Source organism: Takifugu rubripes, chromosome 1 (assembly GCF_901000725.2).
Source record: "Takifugu rubripes chromosome 1, fTakRub1.2, whole genome shotgun sequence".
Taxonomy (NCBI): domain Eukaryota; kingdom Metazoa; phylum Chordata; class Actinopteri; order Tetraodontiformes; family Tetraodontidae; genus Takifugu; species Takifugu rubripes.
Window position 1 is genome coordinate 14,929,169 of NC_042285.1, and position 14,476 is coordinate 14,943,644.

The following is a 14,476-nucleotide window of genomic DNA, read 5'->3' on the forward strand; positions in this document are numbered from 1 at the left end:
AAGTGTAAAATAAAGCATGTTAATTACTCTTTAGGATATTTATGTCTTAACTCCCTTACACAGTTCAGACCAGGACACACTTAAACCCTGCTCACACACACACACACACACACACACACACACACACACACACACACACACACACACACACACACACAGTGACACGTGTTCTTGTCAAGTGTTTTTGCACCCAGATGTAATGACCATGTTAGCTTCTAACCCTGAACCCAGAGCAGGGATGTATTATCATTCACACTTTAGAAAATATAAAAGGATCCTTTAAAAACATGCTCATTTAAATACCTTTTAACAAACAAACACCAGATTTAGAAAAGCTTACAGTTGTGTAAATCAATGGATTTCCTTTTTTGTATGTAATGAAGGATGATCATAGGAAAAACTAAAGAAGACAACTGGATTAGGTAGAGTCTGTCATTTAAATCACTTTCCATTTCTGGAAAGATATTACATATGAAAAGTTTTTATTTTCTTTACACATGCATCTGTGTGCCTGTCATTGTATGTGTATTAAAAAGTACAATTCACAACAAACAATACATCTCAGATCTCAGCTCTTCGGGTTGTATTCACACCTGATGATTGCGGTCTCTCTGGCAGCCATCTCTCCTCCCAGACCAAATCCAATTACTGTGGACAATAGAACCCAACTGAAGGCCCAGGACTCTATGAGCTCTTCTGTGCCACTGCTGCCTGGCTCAACAAGTGGACACACACACACACACACGCACACACACGCACACACACCCCCCCCCCCCCACACACACACACACACACCGATATGTTTGCACTTCTATCGTCAGGATTGTTGGCATAATGCTACCTCTAACCATAACCATCACTGCTAAATGCCAAACCCTAACCGCAATCTTAACCTGGACCCAACTTTAACCTTTAAACCCTCAAGCAGCCCTTTGAAGTTGTGAGGACAAGCAAAAAAAGAACAGACACACACACACACACACACATGCATGTATTTGTCATACACTTGTTACTGTGTGTGGCGTTCTTCATTTCAATAGTCACAAACAGTCACATACATATATTTTAGGGGTTAGAAAGACAGAGAGAAAATGTATCCCAGGATTAAAGTGTTCTCTTTGTTACGTATGTGTTAAGATCATTTACAGGAAACGCAGGAGAGTTTTCGTCATCAGCCAATAGTGTTGAGCCTATTGGAATTCTACCTGCAGATCAACGGACAGAAGAAGTTCTGTATATTTTTAACAGACACAATGTAACCATAGATTCTTACTCACACATCACATGAACCATGCTGCCTTATCTCTGGGCTGTACTGACATCTTGTGGACAGTTAAGCTACAACATACAGAACCCGACAACTGATAGTAGGGCTCTAAATCGTTATATGAATTTTTATAGAGATATCAATGCTTGTGTATACATGCTTTTATCCCAGAGAAATACAGGAGAAAGTCATTTTGCTGCTGTTTCAAAAGAAAATTATTGTCACAAATATTACATATGATTTGATTTGAGGTTTCAAAACAAACAGAAAAAAGTGAACTAGTAAGATAACTATATCTTATAGAGTCTTCCCAATCTTGCTTGCTCAGGAGTGTTTTCCAGTATGTTGACAGTAAATGCTCTCATCCCCTAATTTTTAAAGATGTGTATGAGAACCTGACTTAAGTTTTGGAAATCCATTTATCCACTTATGAAGATAAAGCTAAGGCTCTGAAAATCAGTCCTTTATTTTAAAACTGTCAATACCAAGTGTTTTTGATAAGAAAAGACGCACTCATTGTCCTCTGAATGTAGCCTCTTATAATGGTTATTGATAGTCACTGGTTGTTTTCCTTTCAGATCCACAGCTGGAAAAATATATTTTAAGTAAATAATTTGTGTTTTCAAAGAAAGAAAGAAAAAACACCCCACAGAAGAGAGCAATTTAGAAATTTTATTGAGAGGTTGTCATAGTGATGCCACTGTATACTGGAGTCATTGGAAGGACGGGAGAATGTGCTGAGCATCATTTAGCAGTAAGATTTACAGCAATTATCGCTCAAAGCACCAATCAATTACATCCAAAGCTTATCTGAAATAAATAATCGCAATCCTTTTGGGTTTGTTGTCACTCAAACCTTGATTTCTACCAAAGATGAGACATTTGTGAGAGCAAAGACAAGAAGCATCATAGATGAGTTTACTAACCTGGTTAAAAACAACCACTGGACTAGTTCTCTGGTGTATCCTTTCAAAGTGGTCAATTTTAAAGCTAATATTTACTTTTCTTCTGGCTTTGTGCCCCTTTTATTTGGTACTCGTTCAATAAATTGACCTGATTGGTGTGGCGTCTCAGTGAGCCTGTCCTAAAGCAGCCTGTTCTCTCCCTTTTTAGACAGTATCAGGCACAAATCCTGGTGGTCACGTCCAACAATCCCGCACACGTGCTGGGAAGGCTGTGTATTTTTATTCAACTCCTCTATTTATAATTCTATTACATATTTCCAGTTTATTACATCGTTCTTCCACCATTTGAAAAGAAATCCGCTGAATGACTTGATGGTAGAAAAAGTTAGTAGAGGGAATCATTCCACTGGATATGGGGTTATAAAACTAACAGTTTTTTTAGAAATCACATCTAGTGTCTGAAGGGTAAAAGGGTGAAGCGGATTGCAAACGCTGTTAATTAAATAGGAAGTTGCCGCTGAATTCAGTTTGCAGCCCTTCTGTTACAAGCTTTGTTAAGGCTGCTCGGTTTAGTGTCATCAGTCCACTAGCGATCCTGCGTAGCCCTCGTCAGGTCTTCGTCCTCTTGCCCCTCCTCCTCTTCCTCCTCGTCCTCTTCCACTTCTTCTTGCTCCTCCTTCTCTCTCAGATCTTCTCCAATCATATCTAACCAGGCCTCCTGCCTGTTTGGCGCCTCTTCCTCGTGACGAAGGCCTATTTCTTGCAGCTGTAGGCGTCGCTCTTCAACCAACAGGAGGCGCTCTCTGATAACCTCAGCAGCTGATGCCGCTTCAGTGGGACTCCCAAAGTACTGTTCACTCCTGAAACCACATCAAAGCTTCTCATTATGTGTGCTTGCCTACGTGTATGTCACAATGTGAGGACAAACGGCTTGCCAACACGCCTGTCAGCTGAGGACATGAAGCTGTAAAACAAGTCACTAGTTCAGGAACATATAATACTTTATGGTTAATAACTGTATGGTTACTCGCTTAGCATCAGAACTGCAAAAAGCCTTCACTAGAAAAGTTCTCCATCAAAGTTTTTAACCCTTCTGGGCCTTGAACCTAGAAACTACAAACATGACAGGCCGACATTCTGGCACAAATGCCAAATTTTCGTTTAAAAAATCCGGGGGGGGGGGGGTTTACATTTTGCTATAATAGACACTAGGACACTAAAAACATAACGCTAATATTTAGTACGTCAATGGGGTATAAAAATAAAGAATAAAGCTGCTACTGCACAAGGATTCTTACATACCCATCAGGAAAGATAACAGGCATGGTCAGTCTGTCCAGCAGCGTTTTCCCTGAAGAGTCAAGATCATCCAGGCTCTCCATGTCTACACATTCCTGTTGTAACACCTGAAACAGCAATAAAACTGCAGTAGAGACAAAGAGGGGGTGGAACTAATCATGGTACAAGAGAGTACTCTCACATTTTCAGCGGCGGTGTGGAACTCCAGAGCTAGTTCCAGTCGCTGCTGTCTCTCCTCGGAACTGACGCTAAACTGTTTCCAGACTCGGTTGAGGCGCGGAAGAGTGTCCCCAGATGATCGTGTTGTACAGCGCAGAGACTGACAGAGGACCACTGTTGCTTGCAGCAGCTGGCGGCCGTAATCATAGGTGCTCTGAAGAGCCAGAGAGAGATTTCATTAGTATCCGCTTGTCAGTGCTTCCCTCAAAATATGTATCTAAATCTTTCGCATGGAAATATGCATGGAATTGTAACGTCAATAAATTTGCTTTCATTTTGCCAAAAACATGGTGATCACGATGAGCATGTCAGTTCTTCACCAATTCTTCACCAATGCAAGTCTGACACACTGTGCAAAAGCCATCCTTTGCAACAGGGTAGCAATCAGAAACCTATATAGTAGTATTTTACACACCAACTAATACCAGTAAATAGAGGTCAAGTCTTTCAAGCTTTGTTTCTATTGGTACAACAGACATGTTGAAGCTTCAAAGATCAATTCTATGGATCCACAGCGACCCCTGGTGGTGGAATGAGGAAACGACACAACTGTATTCTGATCGTTTTAGGCCAGTCTGGACCATGTCTGGCCGAACAACCAAGAAACACCTGCACATATACAAAAGCAGGTGTGATGCTTTCATGTAGGAATGACTATGTACAAATGCAAGTTTGAAATTAAAAGGTGAAGTGCTTAATCACACTTAAACGGCAAGTTTGGAGAGCTAGAATAATTAACTGGCAGTTAAAATGTATGTATCTGTTAGAAGCCAAAATATGCTAAATTAAATAAACAGAAGAGCAAATGTAGCATCTAAATACTTAATGGACAGCTACACCAAGTCAAAATAAAAGGTAGTATTTATAAAAAAAAATGTTCAGCATTTGTTTTCTTTCACATAAACAGCAGATAGTGGTTTAATTCTAAGTCCCTACAGTCTAAACCTTCCTCTACGTAAGAACATATTCCTGAAATTGCTCCTGATACTGTTGTTTGTTTTAACCATTCTTTTTTTTAAAAATTTATATTGGACAGTAGAATTCACCTGGGCAACTTCCACAAACTTTCTATGTTTGTCCAGCATGTTCCTGGTCTCCTGAGCATCATCACCCAATCTGATGTGAGTCTTCAGCAGGGCGTCCAACAGCTCCCCGAGCCACTGTACTGCCTACACACACACACACACACACACGCACACACACACATTACAGGAATTGTTTTTTATCAGTAGTTTTTATGTCATCATGTTTCAGTACCTGTAACGAATCTTCTTCACATTTAAACAACTGAACCATCTGCAGCATCTTCAGTCTCCTAACATCCACCATGTCCTCACATCTGTAATCACACACAAACACACACAAACACACACACAAAACAGAGAGTGTTAAGAGGCTGGATAGAAGCCCGACACTGCCCCCTACAGGCTAATACGTTAAACTATGAAAAATACTCAGCTTTAATTAATCTAATATATCTGAACTTGCTGCGTTTTTGCACTTCTAATTAGATGCTAAACTGAATTTTGTTGCTATGTACCTGTACATGTGCAATAACAATAAAGTTGAATCTAATCTAATAATTACTTAGTTTCATAATTAAAACTATTCTTAGTTCCCGAATCATCTTGAAAATCAAAAGTTTGTCTAATTGCTTTGAAACTATTCTTTTTAGATGCAGCATAACTGGAGTCACTGACATTCCAGGAGAGGGAGGATTTTCTTCCTCGACCTTCGGAAAAACAAAACATGATTTGAGTCACAGAGAAAATCCCAAATGGCCATAATTAACTTGAAATAAATTGAAAACATTCATTCCTGTAACCTCTTTCTTACTTTTTTGCTTTCCTCTTTTTGGTAAAAATCTAGAAGAGGTGAATTTGGCCCAGGTGTCGGGAGGATTAAGTCCTTCTGGACCAATAATATTTTTTTCAGTCTGCTCCGTCAAGTGAATTTTTTCCTGGACTGCTCATCTATTTCAGCAGTATTCTGTGATATTATGTTGTTCATTTTTGCCTGGTCAGGAGTGCTTTTGTGGCTCCTTCTGCCATTACAGGAAAAGTAGGATGAACCAAACCATGAAAAGCAGAACAAAAGTCGTTTTATCAATAAAATATGAAAATCTAATTGACAGATTAAAATAAAACAGAACTTTTGAAACTTCATCTTTAGAAATTTGTTTCCCAGAAATGGGTCAACATTCTGCTCCACAGAGAATCTGTGGGAAGACTATTTTTGATGGGAACTGTGTCAGTACACATGGAGTTGGACTGCACCACCGGGGAACCTCTTTCACAAATTGTGAAAAGAACCTCACTCCATGTTCAAAAGACAAGTGGGTTACCTCTGCTTACGCAGCTGCATCTCTTCCATCACGGCCTGGATGTGCTGAACATTGTTCTGCTGCTCTTCAGCCGGACTCCCGGCTTCCTCCAGAGGCCAGGACGGCTGGTTACACATCAGCTCCATCACCATCGTTCCTTTCTGCCGCAGAGAAGCCAGACCCGCCTCTGCACGGAGGAAAGACAGGCCGACTGTGTCCAGATCACAAACCTCAGTTTATTTCTCAATATCTGATTTCCGGGAGTGACGGTTTACAACTGTATGACAGAGATAAGATTAGACTCTGGCCAGACAAACAGTCACAACCTCAGACGCTGCTGTGATGATGCTGGAGGATGTGAAAATATATCTTATTGCCCTCTAATCAAGGCAAACAGGAAGTAATTAAATTCTAAATCCAAGCGGAATATGGCATAAATGTGTTTTATCCTGGCAGCCTGCACAAGGCCTGGATGACAGAGAAGAATTCGGAAAGGTTTCATTTCTAGCATCTATAAAAAGAAGATGTTTACAGCAAAAATCAACAGAAGGAGCACACACCGACACTCTGCAGCTTCTCCTCCAGCAGTTTAAGGTTCTGCTGTATCGAGGCTCCGTCCGCCGGAGCCACGTCAGCGCAGAGCATGCCCAGTAGACTGTCCAACTGCTGGGACAACTGGAGGGAGGGAGAGAGGGCGTTGCCCCTTCATTATTCCAACACAACTGCATATGAACCTGTGTCATTGCGCAAATACTCTTGGACCTAACTGCACAAAAAAGCTCCTTATTAGGGGCAAACCCCTCTTATCTCATTATAAACCGTGTATGGTTGACCACACTGAATACAGTTTTGACAGAAGGCACCAGTGTCGAACCTCTTGGGAGGTGCTGTGGAAGCCCTGCGCCGCCTGCAGGACGTTCTGTCGGCCCTCCAGCTGGGTGGCCTGTCGGTAACAGACGTCACTCAGCTGCTGCTGCAGCGCCTTCAGCTCCGCCACATCCTCCTCCTCCCCGATACTGAGCAAGGTGGCAATTTGCTGGTTCAACTCCACGTACACAGCGAACCACTCCTGTAGACACAGTCAGCCTGATTTAAAAGCACTGACAGAAACAGGGGAGTATTTTTGGAAACAACTTAAAGAGTCGGTGGCAAAAGTCTGCAGAACCAAATTGTGTGCATTTTCCACGGCACTTGGAGTATGAGAGTAGCAGTGGCACATGGTTTTAAACGATCATGTTGGCTTTTATAATTATTAACTTCATGCCCTTTGTGTGTGTGTTGCATTACACTGTGTTGGCTCTCAATCTCCTCGTGTTTCTGCTGCAGAGCCTGAGCCGCTCGCATCGAGTCTCCAATCTCCTGCTGGGTCTTCAATAGTTCTGAACCTGGACCCTGAAGCCACGTGACCACCTGAGACACAGTGTAAAGGACAGAAAGTGGACTTTCAGAACTCCTGTTGGGGTACGTCATTTTTCTCCAACGCTTCGCTGATTGGATGGACATTCATCTAAATTATGTAACATGAAATAATCCTGGCAGCAGCCGGAGCAGATGTGGTGATCTTTCCATGACCTCTTCTAAACAGATTTATACATGTGCCACATTTTCTCTGATCTGAAAGTCAGTTCAGAGAGTTGGGTCTATATTTATGACTCAACCCTTTGTTTAATAAATTTAAGACTAAATTTTTCTCTTGCTTAAAGCGAGAATATTGTTAAATCGTAAGTGAACTATCCAAAAACATTTCTACACTATAATCTCCTGAAACACCTCCACTGCACTCACGTCATCCCTATTTGACGAAATCCGGGATTATTCACAACTGGCTGGACTAGTGCTGAATGAGGTCAGTTAGTCTATTTATCAGGTCAATGATGCTATAAGTGCTAACACACACACACACACACACAGATCCAGAAATAGGCCATCCTTCATATTAAATCCTTCAGTCTAGTTACCATAGAAACCCAAGTTTTCCCAGAGAAGAGCCTAATCAGTCCGTACTGCAGCCACAGGAATCAAAGTGACTTAATAATCCGCGAGGAGGCTCGCTGACACGGGGTCAGCTGGTCAAAAGAATATGCAATGAAACCAATTTCTAAAAAAGGAGTGTTTAAGAACAAGAAGGTAGAAACTGCAGCAGGAAGCAAGAGAAAGACCATAGTGACACCTTGTTGGTGTCTCTGTACCAACTGCAATCATGGCTGATACATCAGCCAATAACATGGCTGGGATTTATTTTATGTTGTCCAACACTAACTAAAAAGAAGAATTATTCTTAAATAACGAAGAGGTTTTTTTTTTCTGGTTTTACCCAGCCAATCAGATTAGTGGGAGATGACCTAAAAAAAATAAAAAAATCAATGGACTGCAGACCATAATATTTCACATTCCTTTGGTCGAATGGTTAATGTCATGCTACATATGTAGCTCAGCTATCCACCATCATCCCCAACGCCTCACAGAGGGAACACAACTCCAAAACACATCTTAAAATACTGAACATTGTTACAGGGAAACGCAGCTTAAGCCCACAGGACTGAATGAGAGCGTTTACACGTGCACTAATAAACGATTATTGGGAATAATCCCATAATACAACGCTTTAGATGCATTTACTTACTCTTCCTTAATCTGTTTTCCGTAAACCTCTCGTTTACATGAAAACTGCAGATAATAATGACATTCTGGGTGTGCATGTGAAGCCCAGCGTGGACAGACCTGCATGACTTTGGTGTGGATTTCGTCCAGTTGCGTGCGCTTGTTCCGCTGCCTGCACAGCTCCTGGTACCTCGTGTATTGTTCCCTGAGTGAGTCGAGCAGCTTTATCACCTGAGGCTGAGCCAGCAGCTCCTCCTCCATGGGACACCAGGCTGGACCTGAAGGTCAGGGGCGGACAGGGGACACGGAGCTTTAGATCCCGCACTGCCTCCGTGTCTCACGTTTGTGATTAATTTACACCTAATATAATCACAGACACTCATACTAGAAACCCATGCAGATGAGCCCATAATCAACTAAAGCCTATGTGAGATGGGAAATGTATGCCAAGGTTCTTCTTCTCACCTGCCTGCCCCCCGCCTCCTCCTCCCCCTCCTCCACCCTCGGATCCATTAAAACGGCGCTGCTGCAGCTCCGACAGCAGCTCGTGACCTGCAGAGAAGACAAGCAAATGCGAGGTTCTAGGGAATAGTTCGGGTTGGTCTTTGCTTTTAAAAACAGAGACGCACCAGTGTCTGCGCGCAGCCACGCACACCTTGGAAAAAAACTGCGAGATGGAAGAAGCTGGTGCCAGAAATATTTTTCTCATTCTTTCAGAACTGACTCACGTCTACAGGTGTGTGCTCAGGCTCAGTATTTGTATGCAAACAAATTACGTTTATATTAATACCGTGACAGACAGGATTGAAACCTTTATGTCTTGAATAAACACATCAAAATTGTTGCATTTAATGTCAGGCCTAATCCCTCCTCTTGTTAATACTGGTCAGACCTTCTAAGATAAACAGTGTACATTAGATGGCTTCTAGGCTTTACAAAAATAAAGTCATTCTTTGTGTTTTCCCTGTTGAGCTGCAGGGACGGAATGTTAATAGGTCACAGACAAGGGACACATTCACACAGAGCAACAGTGAGCAAGTCTGAGAGCATCTACAGTGATATGATGATATTTACCAGTCTGAAGAACAGTCTCGGGGTCAAAGGATGGCAAGAGAACAGAGTCAGCTGATCTGCAGGAGACAGGAGCAAAATACTGAATTTGTGTGTGTGTGTGTGCGTGCGTGTGTGTGTGTGTGTGTGTGTGTGTGTGTGTGTGCGTGTGTGTGTGTGTAATCTCCACCACCTGGAGGTCAGGTTCTGTCTGAGGTGTTTTATTTCTAAAAAAGGATTTTCTTCACTTCTCTTTTGCTAATGTAGGTAGATGAGGGGTCGCTTGTTTACTAAATCAACTGATTGATAATAAAAAAGTTTCTTTTCGTTTTGTTTTGTTTTTTTAAAAAAAAGACGTGTAAATAAACCTGTACTGTGTACATACTTGTCCTTGTTTGTTGAGGTACTCTTGTCACTTTCATTAATAACCGACAGCTCATCCAGCAGCGATGTGGACTCTTTGGTGAACTTCTCAAAAATCTGTTAAAGTGAGCAGTGAATTCATTTCTGACACTGTTACCATAGCAATGCACTTTAAACTTAGTAGAAAATGAATGAAGCAGTGACCAGTCGCTTGTTGAGCCAGTCGCTATGGTCGTAGTCCAAACTTCCCCCAAAGTCATCCGTCAGCTGGCACGGCTCGATGTAACGCGTCAGCTTATTGGCTGAAACCAAGATCACCTGACAGGAAACACACGCAACAACAAACAATTTAGAGTTATACAGAATAGTTTCCTGGCGGCTGAGGGGAATCATTCAGCGCCGTGGGTTGCAGTGCTGAGAACAACAGCACAGTTTCTACTTCACAGCACATCTCCCATGATCATGTGATCCATGAGTTCAGCAATTATTAGACAATAATGCATCACAAGGTTTGTCCATTTGAAATGTCTGAGTTCTGCAGCATCTGTGTCACAGCCTGTTCCCAACTCAGGAACCCTCAGTGTTTGTGTCTCAGCAAAGGTTTATCCTTTCAAAGTAAAAGAATTCATAAAGCAATGTGGGCAGACAGCAGCTGCCGGCTGTCTCCGGAGCGTCTCCTTTTAGAGCAACTGGACGTGACGCAAAGCGCACGTGTGTGACTTTTACATGTTTGTCATACATCAGAGCAGCTGTGAAGTGCACGCCCTCCTCTGACACCCGCAGACATCTGCTCTCACAGAGCTCACCTCCACGAGCATAAACGCTGCTCATTCGTATCACTGCAGTAAAAATCACTGCACGCGCAGGGATTTGAAATGCCTGAGGTTTTATAAACCATTAAATATAACCAAGAGACGGTACCGTAGCCTGCAACCGATACATTTATTTCAAATTGAACAAGGACAACGATCATCCCGGCTCAACTGTAAACACGAGTCAGAACAAACTCAGGAGGGCGGCGATGCCACTGGCGCCCTCGACACATCGGACAGGTGACGTAGCTTTCTGAGAGAAGCTCGATCCAGGTCAGAACCACTATCATTCCATCAGTCCTGTGCACATCTTTGGCCAACCAGAAAACAAGGAGGTCTACAGGAAAACACCACAACTAACAGAACTCAGTGGATGGAAGAAGATCAAGACTATTTGATTTACTAGCTACAGTAATCTCAAAAAGGACTGTGACGCTAATGGTAATGTGAAAAAACCTTTTAGTCAATTCATGTATCCCTCCACTTCAGAGACCAAAATAAATAAAAATGGCCTTTCCTGTAGCAGCTTAAGGAGCGCCAACTCACCTCAAATCCCAGCCTGTCTTTCTCCTTCCAGAAGCAGAAGTGTGTGACCTTCTTATCCCAAAACTCATCTGGCTTCACCACACACACGAGCGACACTTCGGCTGGGATCACGTTCTGAAATAGCATCGGCAGTGTCAGAATAAAGCCTAATAAACATTGTTTAGGAGGTAGGAGGGGTCCTTACAGGCTGCAATGTTCCGCTTATACACTAAAAGGGTCTCTAATGAATTGTGAGCTGCAAGCAACTAAATATGCAGCATCACTGGGATTTACAATGAATTCTATGTTGCTGCGTGGAAAGAAAGCTGGTCAAAGTGGCGTTCATTTGAACAGATAAAAAAAATAACAATATATCCATCATCCCTGCTGTGTTTCTATTGGTCGGCTGATTGATGTACTTTGTAGCAAATTAGATGATGATGCTACTTTATTGTTATAACATATTTTTGTAATGTTGGTTTCCAACAGCAGGGAATGTAGGACCAGTGGTTACAGCAGAAATGATGCACAAACGACCATCTTTTGTGAGCAGCAGCCCAGAAATCATAACATCTGGACCTGGCATGATGAAGCCATCTATATTGCTGTTAAAAGTCTTTAAATATTTATACCTGCAACATGAGCACCACGGTCTTCACGGTGTTCCACTGAGACTTTCGACCGTCCACGATGACAGTGAAACCCCGGGCCTTACACTTCTCGCTGCGAGACAGAGCGGGTGAATGAGGGTTTGATTGAAAGAGTGACGGATGTTCTGTTTTAAAGGAGGGCTGCTCAGCAATACTGTTTTCTGACGTGCTTTTGCAGGATCACATCACTGTGACACTTTACCAGGGTCAGTAAAACTGTGGTTTAAACATCACATGACTCCAAGATTCACCTGGGAATGCTGAGCAGGTAGTCGAGAGTAGTGCTGAGCTCCTCCAAGCTGGTCTGATCTGAGCTGAGAGGGATGGTCAGGATCAGGCCACTGCGTCGATCCTTCCCCCCTGAAGTCGTATCATTAGAGACGGGACCCATCAGGTCACAAATAAATTGATATGGCAAATCTTATATGTCCGAGTTTGTGTTCTCACCTGACAGAAAGGCCAGTTTCTTCTTGAGGATGGGGAGGATGACGGTTGCTTCCATGCTGACGATAGACATCTGTTGGGGACAGCGTGGCACCACTGAGCAATGGCAGTCAGTCTCAGAGATGGAACTAGCTAATGTAACGCTCACACTGCCAATCCACACTAGAATTATAGTATGACTGAACCCTCACATAGTTCAAAATGTCCAAAAATAACATAAAATCTTAAATATTCACTCTAAATCCCAACAACGCTCTGATGCCAGTCAACAGTCCAAAACATCTGATACCTTTTTAGACCAAAGAAAAAAAACGCCTCTCACCCCAGACCATCGGTTCAGGCGGTTCCTGGTTCTACATTTTCTATTTAAACTGCCCAAAATCTCAGTCTGTTTACTCCTCAATATTGAGACATCAGTACAAATGCATTGATAACAATAGTAAAAATCAAAATCCATCTTAAACACAAGCCCAAGTTTTCTGGCAGCGGATAAACATGACTTCAAACAGCGAAATGTAAAATACCAGATCTCAGTTTCACAAACATGAAGTTTAGAATTGACTAATGTTTACAGAAATGTTAGTAATTTATGCTAACATCAGCAAGCTTATTCTTGTGTTTTCATTGGTCGAGTAGATTGATGTTTAATCTGGCGTGCCAGAATCTCACCCCACCATGTTTCTACGGTAGCTCAGAACACACAAAAAGATCTGAATAAAAATGTATTCCTATTGCTCATCAACAAAATCCAGCAATATAAAAGCTGCACTTTAAGAAAAAAACATAATTGAATGGCCAAATTTTAGTAACTATTAAGTCTCTTAAATAATTATACCTGACATTTAAATCACAACACACTTCTATAGTAATTGTAAGATCTGTAATGGTGTTAAGTAATTATGCCAGTAATGCTCAGTATTCAAACGTATCTGGAACCTGGTCTTCCAGAGGTTCAGTGGGAAACCCCGAGCAAACCTGCTCAACATCAATCCAGCTGTGTACAATTCTGATTATTGCGTAAAGTAGCCATTTAATGTTCTTAAATTCGGAAAATGACTCAGATACGGTGGGTGAAAATCCACCATCTTCCTGAGTATTACAGACAGCAGCATGACATTCCCAGGGACTCTGTCCTCAGCTGGTAGTGTTCAGGGCAGATTTGGATTACAGGCGTCATGTACACATCCTCTTATTTGCTGTCAGACAACAGTCAGGCTGAATCTGAGGCAATCGATTGTCATTAGTAGCGTCTTGCATGATAACTTTAACATAAAATATTAAATGTTGATGGTACTGCAATACTGAGCTAAGAAAAAGGCCATTGCAGACCTTTTTGGTAAATATTTTTACAGTAGTACTTGGGACTTTTCCAATGTCTGCAGTGGCCCAGTAACCAGTGACCCACTTATTTTCCCCCATTTTTGTGTTTTGTGTGATTTGTTCAATGCAACCCACTTTCCCCTCAGTTGTGTCCCTCGGTTCTGTTCATTAGACATCTCTGCATTCAGCCCCTGATCCACAGTCTGCTTGCGGCCTGCCTGCCTGCCTCTAAACTGCAGGAAGGACGACACCAACTCGGTTTGTCTGGGCTTGGTTCGGTTTGGCCCGGGGCCACAGTCATCTCCAGTGCAGACTGTGGTGGCTGCGGCTCCGACCACCCTAACCCAACTCATCACCAATCAGCTTTAAATATTGATCGGGTGAATTTGCTTACCTTTGAGTCAAATCTGCAGCATTCTAATGTACCGATTCTACCCTCCTTGTGTCCTCCTTCTCCTCTCCGTTTCTTCTTTTGTGGTTTATTTTCCTTCCTCCTCCTAATCTTTTTTCCCCTCAGTCTGATTATTCGAATGTATGTTAAAACTGATTCCCATCAGAAAACGCTGGAGATCTCAGCTGGTTATCACTTCTCTTTGAGTGCAAACAGTGAACGCTGGCAGCAGCGGACCTCGCGGCTCTGCGCAGACGCAGTAAAGACCGACAAAAAAATCGACTTCCGGTGATGCAGATTTCCAAAT

At 42.3% G+C, this 14,476-nt stretch overlaps 1 protein-coding gene across 1 annotated transcript; it reads right to left on the reverse strand.

The window, feature by feature from the left end:
* Nucleotides 1-1,925: 1,925 nt before the first annotated feature.
* On the reverse strand, nucleotides 1,926-14,442 carry sestd1 (SEC14 and spectrin domains 1). Its single transcript, XM_029846824.1, has 19 exons — nucleotides 14,173-14,442; nucleotides 12,462-12,531; nucleotides 12,266-12,374; nucleotides 11,997-12,087; nucleotides 11,386-11,499; nucleotides 10,232-10,345; nucleotides 10,050-10,144; nucleotides 9,689-9,744; nucleotides 9,095-9,166; nucleotides 8,735-8,886; nucleotides 7,301-7,423; nucleotides 6,888-7,082; nucleotides 6,574-6,688; nucleotides 6,035-6,200; nucleotides 4,948-5,029; nucleotides 4,737-4,859; nucleotides 3,653-3,844; nucleotides 3,475-3,578; nucleotides 1,926-3,032 (listed from the first exon to the last, which is right to left on the reverse strand). Exons 2-19 carry the CDS (start codon nucleotides 12,529-12,531, stop codon nucleotides 2,759-2,761), a joined length of 2,247 nt encoding a protein of 748 aa, XP_029702684.1. The 5' UTR covers nucleotides 14,173-14,442; the 3' UTR covers nucleotides 1,926-2,758.
* Nucleotides 14,443-14,476: the final 34 nt, after the last annotated feature.